This window comes from Rissa tridactyla, chromosome 3, assembly GCF_028500815.1.
Source record: "Rissa tridactyla isolate bRisTri1 chromosome 3, bRisTri1.patW.cur.20221130, whole genome shotgun sequence".
Taxonomy (NCBI): Eukaryota; Metazoa; Chordata; class Aves; order Charadriiformes; family Laridae; genus Rissa; species Rissa tridactyla.
The window spans coordinates 97,486,784-97,512,390 of record NC_071468.1 but is presented as its reverse complement, the minus strand read 5'-3'; the positions used below and the strand labels follow the sequence as shown (position 1 = coordinate 97,512,390).

Genomic DNA, 25,607 nt, shown 5'->3' with positions numbered 1-25,607 from the left:
ACTTTTAAGTCTATTTCTTTTACTTAATATGATAGCATAGAGGCAGTATATTCTTTGCAGATGGCTTATCGTCAGTAGTGGAAATGCATCGCTTTTAGTGAATTTGAAGGACAAAAATCTTTTATATCACAGGGACACATCAAAAGGGCTCCAAACAGGAATATTTTAAGTAATTAGAATGAGCAGTTTCTTTCAACAAACTAGTACAAAACTGTATTTTTTTTATTACCCATGATGTCTATTCATAATACTTAACACCTGCAGAACAAAGAAAATCCCACACTGTGGATATCCACGATGTTATAGCATGTGGGATCTCCTACACTCCCATCCTGACTTCGCCAACTTCCCAGATACCATTGTTCAAAACTTAAGTTACTTATCTCACTGCAAATCAGTTCTGTGAAGATTAAACAAGGTTTGCAAAGCTCTAAACAGCTGCTAAATAAGCTACGGCAATTTTTCTCTGGTGAGTTTCTCTGGTGAGGCAATAACTCTGGTGAGTTATTTTAAGTTTTTCTACGTTGCATTATACCATAGTTGAATAAATTAAATTTTAACTTCATAAAACAAGTAACACATATTTCAAGAGTGACTTTATCAAATCTAATTGTCAACAACATATATTTAATTGCCAATTAAGAAAAGAGTGTGTAAAGCAGTGGTTAATACACTTTTCTGTACAGCATACGCATTTTCTTCATTAACTCAAGCACATGTGAACATGCACTAGATGAAAATAAGAAGCAACTTCTAACCAAATGCTTCTGACATCTGCGCCATTAAGATTTTAAATCTTAGAAAAATGTCCAAAACCATTTCCAGTCTACTAAAGTGAGCAGAGTGATTAATTAATAATTGCTCGCTAACTATCCTGAATCCCATAAATGGTATGCATTCCTTCTCTTTCAACAGCAAAAATCAGTGTGGCCCATCTTACCTGAGCTGTCCTGAAATAACTACCATTCTCTGCCAATGAAAGAAGGTAACTTTTTCTTCCTTCCTTTTTAGGCTCCAAAGGAATATCAGAAATACAAATCGGGTTGTTTTTCTCTCCAGCTATTGACACAGCCTGATTTAAAGATTCGAGTTATTTTCTGCTCCATGGGGTTGAGGGAAAATGCATAAAATAGGTGCACTCACATCACGGTAGTTAATGCATCCCTGAGTAATGTCAATGACATGGCAGTTCTAATGCTCTGGCACCAGGGGAAAGGACGTTTTCTTTAAAGTTGCTACAGTACTGAGAGTTCAGGCATTCACGTTACCTTCGGGATCTTAAATCTCTCTTAAAATGAACAAAAAAGGAGTAACAATAGAATTCTAATGGATTAAACTCGCTAACAGACTAAAAATTTTATGCCTCCTGTCCTTATCCACTTTCCCTGTATCACTTGGGATTTTTTAGACTTCTTTGATATTCTCCCTCAGTTGCCTTTAATAGACTTGCAGAGTCCTTGATTATTTAGTCACCATTCATACAGAAGCTGCTTAATGCCTTTATCATCTTTATATCTCTTCTCTAAAAAAATTCTGTCTCTATTTTGAGATTGAGAGGGAGTCACAAGCAGAGAAATAAACAGAACTGCCTATGTTATTCAGGATTTTTGAGAATCCCACTTTTATCAGTGCCACAGGGATGTCTCCTATTCCTTCCTGATCAGAGAAATGCTTATGCTTGATTTTAGCTTCCATTAGCTTGCTTTGGTTTTATGTTATTCCCTTTTTGGGTGATAAGCACAACTTCAGTGAATTACTGGCTTTTGCTCCTTGCATTAGTTTGCCTTGTGTTACCCTGCGGTCCAGATCCGGGGCCTGGTTTACCATGTTGGAAAAAAACATGACAGCAATGATAGCTGAAATGCAGCAACAAAGTGTTGTCCTTCTCACTACTACTCACTGCCACATCTGAGGCAGCAAGGCACAATATGATGGATAGAACGGATACAGCCGCCACTACAGTTTCCCACAGGGAAAGGGTCCAGTTGTAGGTGTCCTGCAAAGGTGCTACGTTTGGACAGATATAGCTCTGAAAGGCTTAGTCTAGTAAAAGTCTTTTATTCCTTCTGTACCTCACCACAAACTTTTTGCCATTTACTCCTGAGAGACAAGCAGACACTTAGCTCTCTTTCATCTCGCTGGACTAGAGGACTTGGACCTATTTTAATCTGTCTAATAGCAACTAGGCACCTGAGAGCTCTCATGCTTAATCTTCCCATGAAATGAAACCAAAACTTTCTTTTCCAAGTTCTTAAAAGGCTGTGGATTCTAACAGCACAGACATTTGGTCATTAGATACATTTATGTACATTTGCCCTGTTAAAAAAAAAACAAACAACACAATACATGCAAGTCACCATTGCCTCTGTGCAAATAATATTTTTTTCACAAGTATTTGAAAAGGATCCACTTTTTATTACTGATCCAGATTCCCAGTACAATTTAGTAATAAGATTAGTGCAACTGGCTAATCTATAACTGACATCTGAACTTTGTTCAGCTGTTCCAGAACAGTTCTCAACTAAACCAAAAACTGACTTGTTTTATCTGACTCTTTTTTTTTTTTAAGCACAGATGTCCTTCTGTGAAAATCAAGTACAATTGATTTTGCTAGGTCATAATTTGGTAGGTCAGAATTACTTTGTTCAGCTTCACAATACAAGGGAGTCACCAATGAGTTTGATTACAAGGTCTGCTGCACTTTGGTTTTCTGCACATCTATTTCCAGACAACACTAGGTGGTTTTTTTCCCCCTTTGATTGCCTGCAAGATCATCAAATGTAATTGCTTCGGTCAGCCTTCTTGCGGATTCTTACAATGGTGCGTATATATGTTATTCCAAAACATGTATTTGCCTTTCCCATTACATTGCCATGACAGGAAACAAACATAATCTGGAAACAAAGAACATGGAAAACCTACTACCTACCTCATTTTTCTTTCATTTTATCCTCCTTCAGTTGCAAGTATTGTGACTCTTACAGGAGTAATATATCATATTATGAATTGCAAGTCAGTGACAGCAACAAAAGTCATGGCGCTACTTCTGCCTATCTATCCGTTTTCCAAGGTTTTTCTATTAGTCACATTCTCATTGTTGGGAATTCAGCTATTCCCTGGACTAAGTAGCTTGGACCTACTGCAGAGTAGCTTCCCTGTCTATGTTTGCTATAATACATGGTAATACATGATTTCAATGGGAATAAATTTTTTTCCATTCAGCACATCAGTGACGTGACGGGCACTGTCCAAATGCACCACAGCCGTAAACATTCTGCCGTAAACAGTCCACACTGCCATAACATGATTCTATTGCACATGCTCAGGTATCGCTCATAGCTAATGAGATATAATTATCGTTGGAGTTTACTAACTATCCAACCTAGGTGATCTTCAAAGCAATTATAAATACAGACAACAGTAAAATATAAAACTTACCTAATTTGAACTTTGTACCACTGTCCATCATCCACTCTTGCAGTAGTAGTGATGTTATTGACTTTTGCTGCTTCATCACATAAAAACTGGTACTACAAAGCGGGAAACAGTTACAGGCTTAGAAACTTGAATTTAAAAATAACAAGTGGTTTCATAAAACCCTGAAGGTTACCACGTGTATCAAGGAAAACTAATGTTTCATTAAAGACCTGGATCAGGAAATCTATTGTACCAGAAATATACAAGCGTACATATATGCTTCCTAGCCTGCATGAAAATGCTTTAATTTTGTGTATTGTACAATCAGATATTATGGGCCTGATTTGCGAAGAAGTTGACCATCTGCAACTCAGCTGAAATTAACATTGGCCATGGGTGAATTTTACTTACCATTTTATGGCCTCCTTACACTTCCAAACACGTAATGTAGCATGCAGGCTTGAGCATTTTGGAACACCATTTAATTTCCTATACTAATGTGAACAAGCACTTGATTTCATGGTTTGTCTACTTGTAATTGTAGCTTGATTGTGAGCTTAGAACCATTTGTTCATTGGGCTTTAAATCTACATTTAATTGACCGGCTTTGTGAATGATTAAGTGAATTCAATTAGTTTTAACATGGCACACTGGGATCTCTGAATAGATTTTTGTCAATTAAAGTACTTTCATATTTTATGGTGCTTACGATATGTTAGAAAAATATTTTTCTGCATCATTACTTTACCATGAATACAAGTAAGATGGACTTAAAGCCGTCAACATTTTCTAAACCTTGGATAACTTCCTGCCCCTGACTCATCTCATTTGTTCTGGATAAAGATAGTCACAATATAATAAAACATAGTAAATCACAATATAAAAGAAAAAGAAGTAAAAGGTTTTCTTCTTTTTCTGTTTATCTGCAATTTATATCCCTTTTTAGTATGATCATGCTCTTTAAACACGAAGGCAAATGTAACTTAAATATGCTGTTCCTAACAGTCATTTCACAATCCGTGTAGGAGAATATAATTACAGCCAGACTTTTTGAAACTTTTAACAGGAAAATGGGAGATCCATTATGAGAAAAGTACCTTCTCTTTTACCGTCTATTTATAGCCTCTTTGATATCTGCCCATCTCTTCATAAAGCTCAAGCTTTATCTCTTCCTTGGAAAGAAGGAATAATTTCCCAAAGGTAAAGATATACTGGGGTACATACTTTACTCCTTATATACAAATGTATTCCTATTTGGTTGTCCATGAAAGCCAAGCAAATGTTTTTTGGGATCCTGTGGAACTGTGAATTAACATGATAGATCAAGTAAAAGGTTTCTACTCAGAGCCATATGGTAACAAAGAAACACTATTCCCTTATGCAGTAAATTTTCCTATGACAATTCACTCAATTACACAGCCTTCCTTATAACAATTTTAACGAACTTACACATGAGGAGGTTCAGGAGGTTTAGACTTTGTATATAAAATAGAATGCCTTAATTCGTACCAGTTGTAAAGACAAAATCTACATTCTTTATTACTGTCTTTTAATATGTACTTTTTATGAGACATTCCAATTATAATCATTATTGAATTCTCCTCAAGCATCACCTCTTATGAGACATACTAATCATAATAGCCATGAATTTTCCCTTATAGGTAGCAAGTTTAACAACAATTTTCCTTAAAATACTAACGAATTTCAAGACTTGCGTTATCTCTATCTACTATCTTCTACAGTAAGAAACAGAAAAAAATATTAGAACTTTTACAGATCCTAGATTTTACTTCTTTGGCAGAAAATTTTGATGCCTTACCTGTAAGGCGCCATGTTTGATGTAAAGCTGAATTAAAAAATGTCCTATTGTTTCTGGGCTCTGTTCAATATACAGGAGGAGTCCATGAGAATTATAGGTCTTAAATTCCAAGTTGATGAAGTTTTGCGTGTTCAAATGCAAGCCTTGAAATTCCAGGTAAGAATCACCATAATAGCGAGCGTAACTAAAATCTGTAAATAGAATTTTGAGAGATATCAGGATACAAGGACATTTTTCTTCAGCAGTTGCTTTTTTATTCTGCTAATGGTAGCAAAGATATAGGATGCTCTTTTACATCTGTCAAGGAGAGAGAGATGAATCTGAAAATTGATGTTAGCCTTCTTCTGTCAAAGACTAACGCTGACTATTTATAAAACTAGACATAAAGGTTTAGATCAAATTATATTAAGCAGACAACTAGGATCAATGCCTGAAAGAAAAGGCTATGAAGTTATAGCACTTGGAACATATCTAGCAGCTTTGGCTCCCTGTAAGTCAAGAATAGTTTTTTTCAAAGTTAGGCATTCACATAGTTTTTGATGCAAGAATGAATGAGTTTGAAGTCTTTGCAGAAACAACATAGTACGGAAAGGAGGAAGATATTCCACAACCTAATTATGAAATTGCCATCTTAATCAAATATGTTAACTATTTCTGTCAAAAACAAACAATGGAACGTTGCTAGGGTGAAAGCTAAAAATTTCCCTTCTGACTGTATCTAGCTTGTCTGATTTATCTAGGTTCCTCTTCACCTCCAGCACCCTGTGCCATACCTGGCAAGGCAATGCAGCTCTTATTTAAATGGATAAAGTATGTGAATAGATAGCTCCAAGCCTATCAGATGACAGAAAAGTACACTTAAAACGGGCTGCTTTGTTTTTCCTCTCCTCTCCTCTGACAAAAAATTGTACTTTATTCTCACTGACATTCGTGTCTTTTTATCTTCCTATGGCCACAAATGATGCTGCCTTGCAAGACAATACACTCCATTATTCTATGGACTTGGGGACAATTTGGCTTCTAATGGTTAATATATTCATGCTACTAACCAGAAAGCTTTTTAAAAGAATCAGCTCGGTAGTAAAACTGCTGCAGCTGCTTTATGTCCATAAACATGGAAAGAGTTATTGAGAGAAAGCACTGAAGGCTATTTAGCAGGCTTCAGGTTTTTGTGAAACCCCTAGGAATGCGCTACTTGAATCACAAATGGCTACATACCTTCCCACAATAGCTATTAACAAAACCCACTGTTGTGGTTTTATCTGTATTCTCGCATTGTTTGTAACACTACACAATCTCTTTTTATAGAACATAAGCTTTGCTTATAATCCTTCTACTACACTTACATGCAGCTTTTTCATTTGACCTCTGAGTTGGCTTCCTAGGTTGCTATTTGTCCTGCAGCAGAGTGCTCATCACCCAAGCCTTTAGAAAATAAAAAATAAAAAATTGAAGCTGTATTTTATCTTTGACTCTGAATGTCTAACACTTGCTTTCCTAAGAAACAGGAAAACCCTTTGGCCTATAAAATCCTTTCAGTTGTAGCTCGTTCCCCTGTGTACATACAGCTCTCTGCGTTTTTCTGTTTACAGGAATTCACATGAATGTCAGAATGTTAAAAGGTTTGAGACCTCACCGTAACAGTAAGCACATACACAGACAGGTCTGCAGGCCAGCTGACTGGCAAGCTTCATTAGCTTTTGCCAGCACCTACTGGGTTTCTTCTGTTCCAGTGAGCTTCAGCTGGGTCAGTTTCAGAACGGAGGCATTGAAATTTAAAACTACTCGAGAGCTAGACAACTGTAAGTCTTCTTTTTCAAAGGCAGGTAGAGATAAAGGTTGTCAAGCATTGGAACAGCCTCCCCAGGGAAGTGGTTGAGTGACCATTCCTGGAGGTATTTAAAAGACATGTAGATGTGGTGCTTAGAATCGTGGTTTACTGGTGGACTTTGCAGCGCTAGGTTAACAGTTGGACTTGATGATATTAAAGGTCTTTTCCAACCTAAATGACTCCAGGATTCTACAATTCAATAATAATATGCCCATAAGCATATGCCCCTGTGGATAATGGAGCTTCTGTCTCTGGATATTTCTATGTCTAATGGATACTCTGCAGTTTGCATGGATTGAGGCACAGAGAGAATTACAATAACGCTTTTCTTCTTTCAACTGCTACTCTTTTTTGTTATGTTACACTTTGGGATAAAACGCTCTTGCTCAAGCTATCATTTTCCCTTCTTTCATGGACACATCTTTTACATCATTTACTATTCTTTTAATTAGAAATACTTTACAAAATTCAAAGAGAAGGCATCATTGCCTGTGGGAAGGACAGTCTCATGAAAAATATGAACAATTAATTTGCTATTTGAAAATTTTATTTATTTTTTACAAAGAAGGAACAAATCTCTTACAACAATATAAAACTATGGCCATAAGAAAGTTATGTTTGTTTAAAACTGGGGAATGAAAAGTGAAAAAAAGTTTTACGGAAGTGAAACGAAAAGGTCAGAGCACGGACTGTTTCACTGGGCTGGCTACAGACCCCTCCAGCCCAACAGCTGACTCCCATTGGCAGCCCACAGCCCAGGCTTAGGCAAACAGCATGCAGGAAGCAACAGTCCCCCTGGGACAGCCTCTCAGCTTCCACCACAAACAGTGCTGTGGCTTCCTCAGCCAGGGAGTGTGTGTGGTCCACCACACTGGGCACCCACCCGTGCTTACCACCTCCGGTGAGTCTGGCTGGCAGGCAGGCCAAAGACGTAAGTGGCTGCCTTGTGTCCTGCCCCACTGGTGGCTACGCCAATGGCTGCCCCATGTGCCACGGCCCCCTCTCAGCCCCTCACTGCCGCTTGTAGACTGCTGCCAGTCTGACCTAGTATCTCTGGAGGCTTGCTGCCTGGCAGGGCCAGGATCAGGGATTTTGCTCGGGGACCAGCAAAGCTTGCCCAGCCCACACACAGTTAACTCTTGCTACTCTTCCATGTGGGCACCAACACTGCTGCCAGCGTAACCTGAAGCACCAAGAACGCCTGCAGAGCTCTGGGTGTGAGGGAAGCAGACATGGGGGCCCCTCAGTTCCACCAGTGAGGGGGGAAAGTCCTGACCAGCAGCCGACCCATCCAACAGGTCAACACCTGGCTGTTCTGCTGACACATCTAACAAAGTCAGGCAAGACTGGTTTTGGTCGTTAGCCTAATGAAGAGGACTTTAGATTAGGTGTGCTGGGGGGCAGTTCCCATAACCTGAAGAGAAGTGAGGGGGGAGCAAGTGTGTCTGGGCAACAGCATGATGGGAAGCTTCTGCAAGTAAGATGAATTTAACTCAAAATGTGCTGGTAAAGGATGGACAAGCACCTCAACCACTAACACTTCACATGAAGAAAAGAACAGTATGAGCACTGCAAAGAATTGCAGACAGTAAGTCAGGTAAAACATCTTTATATTTAGTTAGCCCTACCCATCATTTCATTCTCCTATTGGTATTCATACACAGCATTCTTTTAAGTTACAGAAACACCTACAGAAATCTGAAGTTTAACAAATATTTTTGTGAACATATTCTTGGGGAGACTAGTGCTGGTAACAATTCTTCAATGACCTTGAAACTACTGATTTCCTTTCAACTAATAAACAAGTCTTTAGGCCTCTAATTAAGATGGCACAAAGCAAATTCGACTGTGATACTTTGCTATGAATACTTTGCTTTGATACTCTGTCTCTGGGCTTGTTTCTTTACTTTCTGAGGAATGTGGGAAATGCATGGACATCAAGTAAATTTTATTAGTATTACTTTTATCTTGATGTTGACTACTGAAAAAAGGAAGGGAGATTTTTATAACCAGTGTTTCTTAGTGGTAAAGCTGCTTAGTGGGAGTTCCATTTATAGCTGGAATTTATATATTCAGTAAAATATTACTGTACTGCACCCTGGAGAAGATTTTCAAACAATGAGACTAACTCTATAACTCTAACTAATTATAGTTAACTGTTTTGTCAAAACTGCAGTGTATTCAACTTTTGCACTTAATATCAATAAATGACTGCAAATGCTAAACTGCTGTTTACGCTTCCTTCATTCACTATTTTTGCTGTATAATTGTATTTGTACCTAGATCACAGTTACAGTTTTCAGGTACACACACTACCTTCTCCTATAGGTATGCACAGTGTTAATGATGTGATTTGATTGCATTTCAACCACTGCTGAAGGTTCCCACATGCAAAAAAACTTCAAGTGAGGAAAAACAATTGCCATGACAGAGCAAGGGTCCAGCATGGTGTTCATGCTGAAGATGAGAAGCCTTCAGGGAAGGTTGGAGGGGGACCTAACGGCAGCCTCTCAGTACTTTCAAGGAGGTTGTTGAGGAGACAGCGAGGCTCTTTGTAGACAGGAATGATAGGAGGATAAGAGAAAATGGTCTTAAATTGAAACAGGTAACTTAGCATAGTAGAAACATGCTTGCTGGGCTAACTATAAAGAATTCATGCCTCCCCATTATTGTGAACTCTGACAGAATATAAAAGCAGGGTGAATGGGTAAGATTAGCCATATGATGCCTTTTTTTTTTTTTTTACCTCTTTTAGAGCCTCCTGTCTCAGGTGGCCTATGCATGTAGCAGTGTTTTTTCTTTACTCTCAATATGCTGAAAGTAACTCAGCTTTCATTTTCTGTACACGTCTATATCTTACCTCCAAAATCTGCATTTCTTTGAGGTTTCACATTTAACAAGTCATATTAATCAGTCTCTTTGGCATTCTAAAATAAGGCCAATTGTTCCAGTGAGTCCTGGAGGGCAACCATAGCAAAATAATCCACACATTTTATTCTTTATTCCCTTAAATGCAATAACCTACTTCATATTTGTAATCAGTATTTAAAAGGTTTTAATTTATTCTCAAACGACTCCCATGTCCTTCCATGTGTTTCATTTAGTCTTTTCAGCTGAAACGCCTTAGACAGAGTAGAACAATGATCTTTGACCATTATTTCTATTTCCAGACGCAATGCTATTTCGCTGTCATATGCCTCACCTTTGGTTCCACATAATGTACCCACAGTTACAGTAAACCTATTTTTTTTTATGCTGTCAAAGAAGTCTGTGCTGCATGACTAGCAGAGAATTATAGTTATGTTTTTCTCTCAAAGCTGAAATGTTCTCTAATGTGGCATGCTAGACAACAATAAAACGTGGTTAACATCCAGAACTGTTGCCAGTGCAGCCCACAAGCAGCTTTCAAGCAAAGAAAAACAAGGGTTATGAATAAGCCCTCTTTACTGTTCCTTTGTTACGCTTACACAGAGCTACAGGTTTGAGTAGACTGCAAAATTCTTCTGAAAGAAAAACAAGGCTGTTTTAGAGCCCCTATAATTCACGATGTCTACACGTCTAGCCTAAACATGCACAAACACATCCATAGAATACAGTTGCTTTAAAGGGATGCAAAATCAGATCCTAAACCCCATGAAGCTCCTTCCCTTTTCCTGCAATTATTGTCTGTCTTTCCTTTCCTGACACAGGCATCAGTCACGCCTGTTGACCCATGTTTTGGTTCTTAACTCATTCATAGAATCATGTTCAAAAGTCACTGCAACGCTGTTGGTAGTGAGATCTGCACTTACCCTCCCTGCTCAACCATAAAGGGGACAATTGGCTGCAGTAAAATCGCTTTTTAAAAATGTAAATAATTTCTTTGTTTATTATTTACAGTATTTGGATACTGTGGGGAAAATAGGCATGAAATTTTTTTATATCCAAGGATAATAGTAGGTTATATTAACAGTAATAATTTCCATGGTCTATATAATTTGATATATATAATTAATACATATCAAATTTCTATGTGTATAAAATACATAAACAACAGACTTTTTAAAATCTCTTGGGCAGGGTGAAAAGAGCTTCTCTTAAAGTTGGTGGGAGTTTTTTTTGTTTTTTTTGTTTTTTTTTTCCTTAGGAAACTCACTGAACACCAGCAAATAGCTCTATTTTTGTCCCTTTTCGATAACTCATATAGGCCAAAAAGAGGTTCTGCAGAGCTCCCCATGGACAGGAAGGACTGGAATGCTGGACTGTGCCCAGCAATGTGGACTATGCTTCTCACTGGCATAGGGTATGTGCCAGTAAAACATTTGTGCTCCAACAATCTTTCAAAAGCATAACTTAAATGAGTCCATTTGAAACAAACTGGAGATCAGATGTACCTTTTTTCCCCAGGTATAGCAGTTTGGAGAGCTCTAACACTTGTAACTTTATTCATGAATGCAAAGAATTCCTGAATTACTTTGAAATTATTTTAGGATGACTTATACTCAATTGTAATGCCTAAAATGAAGCTCCCAATTTCTGTTGATTTCCATTCTGATTTTCAATGATGCCTGCATTCTGACAGCCAAATTAATGGCCATTTACAGATATTCAGGTCAGCACTTCCGATTCAACATCCTTCCAGAATCACCTAGCGCAGGTAAACTGTGGCTGTGCTACCTTGCCAGAACAATTATAACTACACTGTATTTCTGGAAACAGTTATTCGCTATTTATATAGGTAATATATACGTGTATTTCAATACCTTAAAGCTCCGTATTTATTAGCAGTTAATCTACAATCTCTGGTTTTCCTCTCCCCTCTTCCTTATACTTGCTGAATTTGAAGAACACCACGCTCATGTAATGTGACCTTTTTCTACCGCTGTTACTTGCCTGTGAGCAATGCTTTAATTGCCAGTTTTGCCTACTTACTTTCAGATGTCAAATTCCCTCTGCCTCTTTTGCACTCGGACGTCTATCAGGGCCCACTAGAATGTCTTTTCCCGGGATTAGCAAAACCTTGCCGGGGCCCTGTGCCAAAGCATCTTTTGGTATATTCCAGTGATGTTTAAATTAGACTGACAGAAATGTCTTCTCTAAAAGTATGACTAGAGAAAACTGCTTTACAAGACATGTCAACTGGCCCAGTGGACCTGAAAATCTTTACGGTTTTCTTGTCTTTGCATTTACCACTGAGAGGGTCATATTAAATGCTTCTCCTGCTACCACATCACTGCTAAACGAATTCCACCAATAATTCAACCAGAAAATACAAGTGCGCTACATAATGGAAAAACTGCTGATATTGAGAAAAATTTAGGATAAGATATATGTAATACAGCTTAACCAAGTTCAAGGTTTATAAGAACAAGAGTATAATAAAAACTCTGAGGCATTTGTTCTGTTGGGTTCTAATAATAAAACTACTGAAAATGTCTACAAATGAAGAGAAGCATGACAATCCTGGAAGCTTCAAGCATTTCTGTTTTAATTTGGTATTCTGCTCACTCTTTCTTTGAAAAAGTATTTTTCTGTTTACAAGTAAACACTCAATACATTTTCTAGAAATGTTCATACATCCAGCAAACGCAGTGAATGCTACATGCTTATATCTATATCGCTATGGAATAGTGGAATTGTCTGGTTTTCTCTTATAAGTACACATAAAACAGTAAATAAATTAGTTGATTACAGCCTTCATCTTTTCACACGTATTGTGTGTGTGAAATTATATTTCACATACATTGACAGCAGAGAACTGAGAAGATGGTAAGTCTTGGCCTCTCCTTGAACTCAGGGAAAAGGGGGGCAGAGTCTTCCAGCAGTATTTCATTTAAATTATATAAGGCACCTGGAATGTAATTAGTGCAGGAAATTGTTTTATTATTATCATTAAAGTATAAATAGTTCCTAAAACAGGATTCTGTTTCATGCTCAGGTGTGGATTTGAACATCAAATACACTGCATGACTAAGTTTATTAATTACAATATTAGCTTAGTGAGATGAGCTGCGATTTCTCAACATGTGGGCCAGCTCAGCAACATACAGAAAATGGAGAGGTGTTAAATTTTACTGCAATCAGCAGGTGAGTAGAAGAGAGACTCTCACAGAAGGTATAAAAAAAAAAAAAATCAGGAAAACCTCAGCTGTGTGTGGTTCTGTTTCAGCTAAAGCCTGTGGTGTTTCTTTCCCTTTTAAATGTACCATAAGGGACACAGAGAGGATCAAGTATTATTACAGCAGAAATCAGGAGCAGCTCTTACCTTGGGGATAATTTGGCCTGCTCGCAGCAGAACTTCACAAGTCTTGCTAAAATCGTTCCCTTCTGACGCCCTTTCTACAAAGTGCTGGCAGGTGGCACACAGCCAGCACCAAGCCCAGTGCCACTGCGTGCATGTTGATAACCCCCACGGCTAGAAAGCATTAGAGCTACCACTGGGAAAGGAGCAGATGCATCCATCAGAAACTACGCTTTTTCACTTCTACTCATAAACCAACTTGCTATTTTCAGCCTCTTACAACTAGACTTTGAACAAACAGAACTGAACTAATTTTATCTTACCAACTTATTTTAATCTTATCAACTATTTTAAAGATTACAACCAAAATCAGTGGTCACAGCATGAGGTGTACATAATAGGGCTTTAAAATTTCCTTTATGGTATTGTAGGTCCCTCCAGAAGGCAGTTGTCTCCCATTAGTAAGAATAAATACTGTGGATGGGAATAGCACAATAATCAAAATCTTGCAATGTGTTGGAAGAACTGCAACTATCCCCTAATACCAAATCAATCACTTAAGCAAGACTATTTTCTGAATGCAAAAACAAACAAAAAAACATTATTGTGAAATCCAGAACAAAACAATATTTCTATCTGGCCAAATCAACTGGTAGAAGGGATGGATTTTTAAAATTTTTGTCATGGTGTTTTGTTTTTTTCTAATGCAGTCAAAAAATCACCATGCATGGGCATGTCACTTGAAAGTGGCACTCACAATAACATTGTATATTCTATATGTTTAGTTGAGGATGCATGTATGGTATCTACTGTGGCAGAAGGACAATAGAACTCTCTGTGAATAATTTGTTCTTGTTACAGATCCAAATCTTCACAGATCCAACATTTTTATTTAGCAATTCAGCTTGAATTTGCTTAGCACTATGCTGCTATGCAAGAAGTGATATCCAGGTGATTTGCTGACAAGTATTCTCAGGAGTGTGCTTCTTCCTGTTGGAGGTTACTGGAGAAATTCTTGTGGAGTCCTCAGATTAAAACGATTCTCATCCTGAAAACCATCTCTCCCCAGTCACGGATGAAATAGTGTGGCAAGATGGCATTGTAAGGCTTGCACAGTAGCTATGCTTGTTCCTCATAATTTATAGTAATTGCTTTTACCTATTAATGGCACACACCTCACTAAATTGACAGCTAAGTTTTACCTGTTCCATGTTTATAAGTAAATATGCTGCCTTTACTAAGGTTGCAACTTTGGATAAGCCCGTATTTGGCCAATAAGCTGCAGTTAAAATGGCCAAATGCATGTCTCTGTCTTCAGTGTGCCTTGTCTGGGTCACGGCTACATATGCCAGCTCTCAGAGTGGTGCCAAAACTGTTACTGAGCAGGTATGTCAGCTGCAGAATCTGTCTTTATCCTGGACATATGGAACCTGAAAACGGTCCCAACTGAAGCTGCACGTGCAGAGATGGACAGTGTTCACAGCAGTGCTGTGCCAAGCTGTCATTTACAAATAGAACTGATGCTATCGATCCTAACAGCAAAACCATAGTGCTCTGAAACGGTACTTCGTTCACCTCTTCTGGTGAAGGTGTGACTTTTTCAACTAACATCTTACCCACAGTACTGTGTTCAGTCTGCCTGTATCTCTCTGCTTTCCTTTCCCCCAAAGTACGCTGCAGTGCAAGTATGTGGCTGTCTTATGAAAGGAGTACTAAAGCACTCAATTGAGAGCGTGGTGAGCCTTATTTCTACTTCCTTTGTCTTACATCAGGTAGTAGAAGCCTGTAGGCTGTCTTGTGTGCTGGTATGCGTTTTATTGCCACGTAACTCGTGAGTTCTGATGAAGACCTGTATGTACACAAAGCATCAACAAAAAACCCCTTGATGATGTCTTTCATCATTCACGGTGTTAACTTCCTCAGTAATGTCCAATAAAGGAGGCATAAGACAGACGCATACGACATCCCATTTTCTGTTTCACTTTCCGAGTCACAGTGGTCTAGGGTCTATCAATGTGAACAAGTACTACGGAAACAAATGCTGCCATGCATTTTTAAGAATATAAACAAGGACTGAACCATTAATAACACAGCAGACCAACGTCACACCACATAAAACTCAGTGAATATTTTGAAGGTCACACAAATGAAACTCTGATTAAAAACGGGATCGGGAAATTTAGTAGGTTATCATTTATGACACATAACCTATTACGGAAAACCAAAACTCAAAATCTAAAATAGATGGTTCATAAATTACATAGATAATATATAGTCCCAGCTGCTTCCCTTCCTGTTTTGTATGTGATCTAGTCACTTGCAACATATAAATGCAAATTTCTTATTTGATAGCCTTTTAATATGGGATCTGGCAGATCAAAGGATGGGAAAGATTCAGAATGATAGTGCTGCTTAGGTAATTTATTTCAAAATCTACATTTGAAGTAATTTCTATCCTGAAAAATTTAAGTTCACATTTGGAGTTCTAGTGTAAGTACTGTAGAATAATTTCCCCTGTGTAAAAGAACTTACAGTGCAAAACGAAGCCTTCACACAAATTTTCTGTAGCAAAGATTTTGCATGAACCGTGGAGATAAGATTAAAGTGTGCAGACATAGGGCATCTTCCAAAATAACTACGTGTATGGAATTTGTCTGTGGTAATGAAAAATGAAAAACTTGTTGTTGCTTCAGCGTAAATACGTGTTTGTATTGTGCTCGACTGTAGTGTCTTTGGTTTAAATGCAGACTGGACTCTGAAGAAACTACATTGTGGCTGGGATATAGGCTTTCTAAACAAGGTTTTGTGGAGACTTTCCCACTTTTGATGATGATACTGAGTTAAACAGAAGACTGACTGCAAACCTAACTGAGGGGACGTGGCTGAAAGATAAATGGCTTAAAAAATCCTTGACAGCTAGCGATCAGGGATCCAAAATAAACAACAATTACCCATACAACTTCACTTGTGAAGGAAAAAGAAATGCAAATAGGTGAAGAAGTCTGTCATCAAGACGACACAGACAATCAAGATGGCAAGATCGTGAACTTTTGCTTTTGAAGAAACCGTGCAAAATATGTAATATTTTACTATGTTACAAAGCCATGTATTTATATATGAAGTTTTTCCGATAGATCTCAAAAATTAAGATGACAACAACAAAAGCCGGAAACATTGATCAAATTTAGAATAGATCCAAAGACATGTATGGAGCAAAGAAGATGGTGGTAGAAGACAACAGTCCCCTGTCCAGATATGTATGCCAGATGAGAAACTAGGAATATATTATGATTCAGATAAGCAAGCAACAACGAGGAAAAGCCAGGAAAGGATCCTAGCTAGTAAGAGAGAGACAGTAGAGATGAGAAATGAGGAATGAGAAGTAATGTGAGCAAAGTCATTAATGCAAATTGAGAGGAAGGTGGGTGCTAAGAGCTTCAATCTAAGAGGAATATGGATGGCATTACTGAAACTTTGAAAATGAAAAGGCAGGATTGTCTGTGATCAGAACTCAGGTGGAAGCTTATGCAAAGTGGATATACCATCTGGCAATCTGCAACAGCAGGAGAATTGACTTAGCATGTAGAGGTCCTTGCCAGCTTTATGCTTATGTTAGCACTGAAGTAAGCTGAGGCAAGTAAGGGCTTATTTGGATTTCATGTCACAAACACAAAACAGCAATAGCTCTTCTTGCATTGATGGCATGGTGTTGACTCTGACACAACTAAGAGCAAACCAAAGTCAGCTCTAGAAATTCTAGGAGATAAATGAGAAGCCTAGTATTTAAAAGGACCTTTCTCTACCACGGCACCTGAAGTTCTCCAAACAATCTGCCTGGTACCATTGTTCAAATGTATGTATTCAGACATCTTACACAGATTTAATTCAGAATGATCATGAAGTGATGGACAGAATAGAAAATACCATACTAGATTTTAAAATTAATTCCACTTGGTCTGAAATTACTTGCCACCTCCCTAATCCTTTAAGTGCAACAGCTGCATCTCAGAATCAAGACAAGCTTAGGAAGAATGCGAGTAAAACCCGTATCCACATTTGATACTGTTTATCTTTAAGGTAGATATGAAAAGAAATCTGAATTCTTATTTTGCAGGGAATACAATTACTTTTAGATCAGTATAAGGAAAAAAGAAAACATCGTTGTTACATATTCCAGTTCTTACCATAAGCAAAATGTCTCCTTTATATCAAGTGAACTGTCTATGTTAACACATTAGAACTCTATCTATGGTCATATTTACTTTTGTGATGTACACCATTAATTTCTGATGAATATTCTACCAATAGGATCACATTTCAAGTTCTCCACTATTTTTTTGCTCATACATACTTAATTATAAAACTGAAACTAAATTAAAATACAAAAAACCCACCGGTTTCATTCTTCAGATTCAGCACCCATTTTTGCCAGAGTACAGGAATACTCTTTGCTGATATCCAAATTAATCAGAGTCATTCTCTTGATCTCTTCTAGTATATGGGAAATCACTGCACAACTTCATGAGCTGGCACAGAAAAGCCAGCTAAAAACTGTATAAAACCAGCCACACATGCTGGTTTTTTACAGTTTTTAGCTATACAAATGGTTGCACTTCCTGTGTCACAATAACCCCAAGTTTCCCTCTAGTGGGGAGTTACAAATCCTCTGGGAAAAGCGGAGCTCTGACAATTGCTATTTGGCAATTCACTTGCAAGACACATCTACTGAGTGTAGATGTGTAATAACTTTAACAAAATAATCTATTTCTCTTACTATCAGAAAATTCCCTATAGGTATGAAAGTTTACTCTCAAAAATGTTGCTAGAGCACCAAATGCCAAAGAGAAAAAAAAGAAAATCTGTAGTTATTTATGTTTGAGACATATTCTGAAGCACAGCATGGGTTCAGAATTAGTGTCAATTAAAAGGGTCACTTGGTCAATGGCTGAGTTATCTAATTCATGCATAGAAAAGCTGGAAAGCAGCTCTATATCACACTGTCTTCCTGTTCAGTCCATGGAGAAGAAAGCCCGTTGTGAAGTTCACCCACCCCAAGACAACTTTCTAAAAGAACAGAAAGGAAACTCTGCAAATGCTTCTTTTTCCACTACTGAAAGATCCTAAATCACCATCTTATATTAGTCACTTAGAGAGTTACTAATGCGTATATGGAAAGTGTCTTGCCCAAGAAGACAGCAGGAGTTTTTGTTTGGTTTTATAAATCTCTGTGCATCCGAGCAGCAGGGCCACTATAACTGTAAGTCTGCTTTAGGAAGAGCCCCTTACGTTGTGACTTTGAATGGACCAGATATCTATAATTTCAGGTCATGTATTTCCTAATATGCCTTCCCCTTTTTAAGATAAGAATTGGATATCAATAAGCTGGTTACAGAAGAATCACTGTTTCAACTTTATACTTATTCCTTAGTAGCCTTTATATAATTTTCTGACTATGATTTTTATGTTGCTGAAATTCTATTAAGTAGGTGTAAAGCCAGTGTATTTTCTACATCTTGTGTATACCACTAATATCTAAAAACAGTCTGTATATTTTTCTTCTAATAAGAAAAATATTTGTGAACAGGGTGAATGTAAAACACCACCTTAACTGCTCCTGATATCTCCAATCTCCATGGAATGTAAACAAACAAGACAGAAATATTTGAGGAATTTGAGGAAGGACTGAGGTACAAAATCACAATTTGTATAGGAGCTGGAAACAGTCTCATTTCACAGCCAAGCCCATGCAGAATTCTTAGTTATTGTTGTGTTATTCAATTTTCTGCCCCATCTGGGAATATGCCAAGCACTTCCATCTAAATGTACTCGTTAACTCTCACAGAAATCTAAAATTCACCTCTGGTAAGCCCAGTGTTTACCTGTCCTGTATGAAATACCATTTAAGAAAATCAATGCTGTCCCCGATGCATCCAAGTAAAGATTACTCAGGAAAATCAAACCACAAATACTGACTTATGCTTAAATAACACACAGCAGCAGTCACTGAGGAATTTTTGACAAACACTGAATTCTGTTTCGACCAAAACAAAGAGAAAAAAAATCTACAAGAATAGATTAATATGTGGGAGCTAGACCATATTATATTTTATTTCTTTAAAAAGCTAGAGAGGAACTGTCAGCAGATACAGATAAGGATAGAAAAAACCTTATTTACACCAAATAAAATTTGAGAAAAAAAAATTATTATAATTTTGGGTACGATTGGTTCCAGAGGGCCGTGCTGCCATCCAGCGTGACCTGGACAGGCTGGAGAGCCGGGCAGAGAAGAACCTAATGAGGTTCAACAAAAGCAAGTGTAGGGTCCTGCACCTGGGAAGGAAGAATGCCAAACACCAGTATAGGTTAGGGGCGGACATGCTGGGAAGCAGCTCTGAGGAGAAGGACCTGGGGGTCCTGGTAGACAGCAAATTATCCATGAGCCAGCAGTGTGCCCTTGTCGCCAAGAAGGCCAATGGCATCCTGGGCTGCATAGGGAAGAGTGTGGCCAGTAGGTCGAGGGAGGTCATTCTTCCCCTCTACTCTGCACTGGTGAGGCCACAACTGGAGTACTGTGTCCAGTTTTGGGCTCCCCAGTTCAAGAGGGACAGGGAACTACTGGAGCGAGTCCAGCGAAGGGCAACCAAGATGATTATGGGACTGGAGCACCTCCCTTATGAGGAAAGGCTGAAAGAGCTGGGACTCTTTAGCCTGGAGAAGAGAAGGCTGAGGGGGGACCTGATTAATGTTTACAAGTATCTAAAGGGTGGGTTTAAGGAGGACGGAGCCAGGCTCTTTTCAATGGTTCCCAGCGACAGGACAAGGGGCAATGGGCACAAGCTAGAACATAGGAAGTTCCGTTCAAATACACGGAAAAACTTCTTTACAGTGAGGGTGACAGAGCACTGGAACAGGCTGCCCAGGGAGGTTGTGGAGTCCCCTTCTCTGGAGATTTTCAAGACCCACCTGGATGCAGCCCTGAGGGATGTGCTTTAGGCAATCCTGCTCTAGCAGGGGAGTTGGACTAGATGATCTCTAGAGGTCCCTTCCAACTCTGAAGATTCTGTGATTCCGTGATTCCGTGATGACTTTTCGTTTACCCAACTCTGTTTAAAACTCTCTCCAAAAATCCCAGTTTGATTTATTAGAAATGTTAGGCATGAAGTGCAAGCAATTTGAAACAAGTAGTTTCAGATATAAAAAATACAGAAACAAAGAATAGCTGCCTCTTATAGATATTTGTATGATAGATAGGATATTCACCAAATACATTCATATGAAAATCACTTGGTTAAAAAGAAATACTATAGGATTTAAGATTTATTGTTTTCAATTGTTAATATGTCAAAAGTAACAAAATAGTTGCAGTGCATTTCATAACAACAGCAGCACGTGCTGTGCACAGTTTTGGAGGAACAGTCATTAATGCAAAGCAGAAAGAGCCTGGAATACAAACGCTTTGTCCTGAAAACTGATGTTAGCTCAGCACATAGAGATTTAAAGTGGAATCTACAGTATGGCAGCACACAATGCTGGTATTACTTAGGATGATCTTTCCAGCATTAGAGAAAAATTGACAGCACCGATTATAACTGTTGTTGATGCCATTCATGTGTCTTCTTTAATTGGTTTGTAAAGGTCCTATGTTTCTTTCTCTTCACTGGGTGGAAAATTCACAGTCAATCTGGTTAAGTAAAATTTCAGGCTAGCAAATAATGACTGGGCTTAATATCCCCAAGTGAACTTCTTTGTATCCAGTATTATAAGCAAATGTTGTGAAAATACTAAAAAAAAGCAGAAAGGAGAAAGAACATCCCACCATTAAGGACATGTAAATGATCTAGCTGGTGTCTTTTACAGCCCACCCCCTAGTTATTATTTTTCAATTAAATACATTTAGAAGATTTGACACGAATTGATCCAAAACATCAGAAAATCATCTTATGTCTTTCAAATGTTCAAATTCAAGGTTTTACATGAAAGTAAAATCACAACGTTATCAACTGTTAGTATTAATAACTACATTCTCAAGAATAAGAAAACTCCATGGCTTATGTTTTCATCAGCTTCATTATGAAGCTTTTTCTTCTCCATAGGTCCAAGTTTTAACAACTTCCTAAGGACAGAACCAAAAATAGCCTGATATTTAAAACTTCGGTGTTGTAAAGGTCTAATGAAAATCAGCTTCTTACTGCAGAGGAAATGAGTTAAAACAGCATTAAACTAATCAGCACATTGAGCTTTGTGCACAGCTTTAAGTTCTAAGGACTTAAAAGCAGCTCTCTCATTTAAAGTACAAAGCAGGCTTCTCCATCTGTAAGGAACATAGTGCTAAGCCCCGTGAAGGAACGAGCAGCATTTTCTTCTCTTATATGGACAGTAGGCATATTTAATGCATGACCACAATTCACACATATGCACACGTTACGAACCAACATACATATTACAAAACCTCTCTGCCTGAAGAGATTTAACCTACAGCTCTCATCTTCCCTTAAGAGTGTAATGTCTTAATAATGCTATTCTGTAGAAGTGAATGCAAAATCCACTGGGACAAAGACCAAGAGGGAGAAGACCAAGACCTCTAGCTGTCACCTGGACAGAAATCTCAGAGGACTTGTACTGTATCGTAAAAGGATTTTGACTGTATGACTTCAACTGTACTACACATACAGAGAAGAACGAAATTTAGGTCAACTTTTCTATGTTGTTGAAGAATGCATCATTTTTGGATGGGGGCCTGGAAAAGAGGAGATATATTTGCAAATGAAGTCCAGGAAAGCTTATGCAAATACAGTGGTGCGTTATCAGTTGCATTAGGCCTAGAAAAGCAAGAAAAAACAAGGATAACATAGCTCTAATGGGTTAAACCTCTTATTTCGTTTGAATAAGATATAATCAGATATATTTGGCTTGAAATAATCAAACTCAATGTAAAAATAGCTATCTAAAAATTCAGTTGGCTAAAATAAATATTCTGCTCTTGGGTTTTCACATAATTCAGGGAATTACTGTTTGAACACCATCTGCACTAGAGTGATCATGACTAAATCCCTCTACTGTGGCTTTCTGGCCCCCTAAAATGGGATCAAGAACTATGCAGTACTTGGGAAATTAAGCCTTTTTGAACAATAATGCAAAATCTGTACAGGAAGCAGGAACCTATCTAACGCTAGATAATAGAAACCAGGGAAGACAGCGGCTGGGACTCTGACCCCTCCTCAGCTGCCAGGTGTCTGATTAAGGATCGTATGCAGATCCATCCGCCTGGAAGCTGAACGCCAGGATTTTCTGCTGTGCGTTGACACGTACAATTCCACTTTCAAAGAACTAAACAGGGATCATTATTTTCCTTTACAGAACTGACACAGAGGTGACGGTAGGGCCACTGTTCATCTTTTATGCTACAAAGCAATTATTATACTGTTCAGCCAGTGGGAGACCCAGGTTCATTTTTTCTTCTCTGTCTAGGACTCAATATCTGTATTTTCTATGTATTAGCAAATGTCCTAGCTACTAGATAGAAAGCTAGCCCAGAGGGCATTTTGTCCCTCAGAGTGGCAAAATTCATGAAAAACATAACTGAGGAGGAAAGTATAGATTTTGTAGCCTTAGATGAGGGCACTTATCTGAGAGCAGGGAGACGCAGGATGATTTGGATTTGCTTCATGGTGGATGGAGAGAGAGGAACTTCTATAACATGATTTATCTGAATAATTTTAGATGCATTCCTTGAGATGAATCACACCCTAAAATCTATTTTTCTGCATAAAGGCAGTCTAGTGTCAGACTCCAAATCCCACCATAGGCAAAAGAGAAAACACCATTTATACAGTGCCAAGAAATCAGTGCTTTAAAGGTCTCATAGCACATACTATCTAATTAATACAGAAATGCCTCATTAATTAATGTAGCTAAAATTGTTTTACAATAAAGTCTTCCTAGTATCCATCCCTTTTCTTAGCTGTTATGCTCATCCTTCTTGTGTCCTGCTGGGTTCTGAGGTGGACTCTTCAGTCTTCCTCAAGAAGGATGTGGGTGGGGGGTTGCAGGGGGGTCACAGTGAGGTGTCAACATGCTCAGGTCTTCACCAGAAAGTGTCACATTTCTTTCTCTTCAGGCTTGGGCTCTGCTTTGGGTTTTTTTTTTAATACATTTCCCTGCCACAGCCCGTTTCCTTCTCCCAAGCCGCCCACTGCAGTTGGGCAGTGACCCCCAGCCCCCAGGCAGTGACTGTCGGGATGTGGGTGTCACCCTCATCCCATCGGGGCCATCCCAGAGCTGAAGGTGGAGCAGGGGAGGCAGCAGTTGCTGGTCCCAGAGCAGGGGTTAAACCAGCGACACCCAGCTCAGGCCAGGGTGAGCCCGAGCCCCTGCACTGCTGGGTCAACGCACAGCCGGGGCTTCCCCCCGCTGAGGGCAGAAATCGTATTTACTGGGCTGCACTAGTTACCTGGCTCCCATATGGAAATCGCCATAAGTCTCCAAGGTTAGGCATGATGAAGTCTGTCTTTAGTGTCTGAAGTCTCGCTAAGGATAAACTATGGACTATTCATGATCAAGTGGATGACAAACAGTATCCACTGCAAATTAAGTCAGCCAAGATCACTCTTCTGATGTGATAAAAAGTTACCTTATGTGTCCTTGAAAGCAGGGGAGAAAAAGAAAAGGAGCAGAATGGGGCAACGCTGGCACTAAAACTGTTGGTAAAAACAACAGTACACCTGCAAGCTTCTGAGAAATATTTACTCACTCGTGTGCAGAAGTAAGAGAAGTTCAATTAATCAAATTAAATCTATACCTTTGTCTTCCCTCACAATTCCCCCAAATTCTCTAATCTCTCTGAGAAGGAAGCTTCAAATTCAAGGACGGTGAGACGACTCTGAATTCAATGAACTTAAAAATTAAACAGTATGGTTTTCCAGATAAAACAAAGTAGTAACTTGTACTACTGCTTTTGTGGATGCTGAGTTTAGGAATGCAATACCCAAGATGTCTCATTTATTCATGCAATACATTCCTACTGATGTTATTGCACAGATCCCCCTCACCCCCTTCTTTTCTGCTATTTAGAAATCATCTGAAGCACTAAATTGAGTACCTACATTTTGCTTAGGAAAAGTCCTGTTTTTTCTGCTGTCTTGAAAGGATAGAGAAAGGAGTATCGCATCAGTATTTTACTGATCACTGAGTTGTTTATGGTCCCAATTTCTATGTTAACTTAAGAAAGTACCAGTATCTGGTAAAACTCTATCCATCGGTTATTCCAAACAGAAGCCTCTGACTTTACTGAACCAGAAAAAAGGGAAGACATCTCATATTCTATGAAAAATAATCTATGATAGGAAAGTTCCTTGCACCCTCTCCTTTGTTGAGCAAGTCCTTAAAATTTTAGGAAATGAACACAATTATTTTTTCAAAGCCTTGAGAGAATAAGTGTTTGCTTTTCAGTCATCAGAATTGAATGGAGTGTGTCTAGAACCTGCATTCTATTAAATACATACATTTTTAAATTGCTAGTAAAGCCAAGATAACAAAAAAGGTAACAAAAACAGTAGCAGGTGTATCTTTAGTTACCACTGTATTTGGTTACCATGACGTTTGTTGCGTTTTTAAGTCTTCCATTTTCACCTGTGCTGATTAATCATGATGTTTTATGACACATTCATGTCAAGAAAGAAAATAAATTTCTATTTTTAACTACTAGAAATGCTGCGATAAGAACTGGAACTGGTCTCAGTTCTTATTCTGAAGCCAGGTTTCTTAGGATTTCTACTATACAGCAACTTGTATTCAAAGTAAATCAAACAACACATCTATTTTTTAAATATTCCAGTCTCTACTGGAAGGGATTCCAGAACATGTTCTGATTCATCTACAGGTTAATAAGGAAAAGGTGGCTATTTTAAGGTTTATTCCAGGCTAGCAGAAAATTCAAGCAACTGCCTATTATATATTTTGACTATACTGGATTTAGTGTTGCAAAACGTCTTTCACTTTGGCCAAATCTCTCACGAGAACAGCTCAGAGATTTCAGCATGGTGAGTCCCAAACTCTAGCTGTGTTTTGATCTCAGATGTGATTCTTAGTAGAAACCTAATCCAAATCAAAATACAGTCTGATAATTCAGTCTCTTATTAGTTTGTGTAAGTTAACAGATCTAGTTTTATAATACAAAAAAATATCATCCTTCTGTAACCATTTAGTGTTGACTCTGCATATTCTACTTCCGATAAAGGGCAAGGGTACATATCAAACTAATTTTATAGAATTTTTCTTTATACTCATCTATATAGTTTGTGACAGAAATATAGTGTCTTAAA

The 25,607-nt window shown here is 38.3% G+C and overlaps 1 protein-coding gene across 1 annotated transcript in view; it reads right to left on the bottom strand.

Moving 5' to 3' along the window:
* The window catches only part of EYS (eyes shut homolog), an 874,211-nt gene that overhangs the window by 301,274 nt on the left and 547,330 nt on the right, over nt 1–25,607 (bottom strand). The window contains exons 33-34 of the mRNA XM_054197017.1: nt 5,237–5,427; nt 3,439–3,530 (exon numbers count right to left, since the gene is read on the bottom strand). Coding sequence (XP_054052992.1) covers nt 3,439–3,530; nt 5,237–5,427 — 283 coding nt within the window. The remainder of the gene's footprint in view (nt 1–3,438; nt 3,531–5,236; nt 5,428–25,607) is intronic.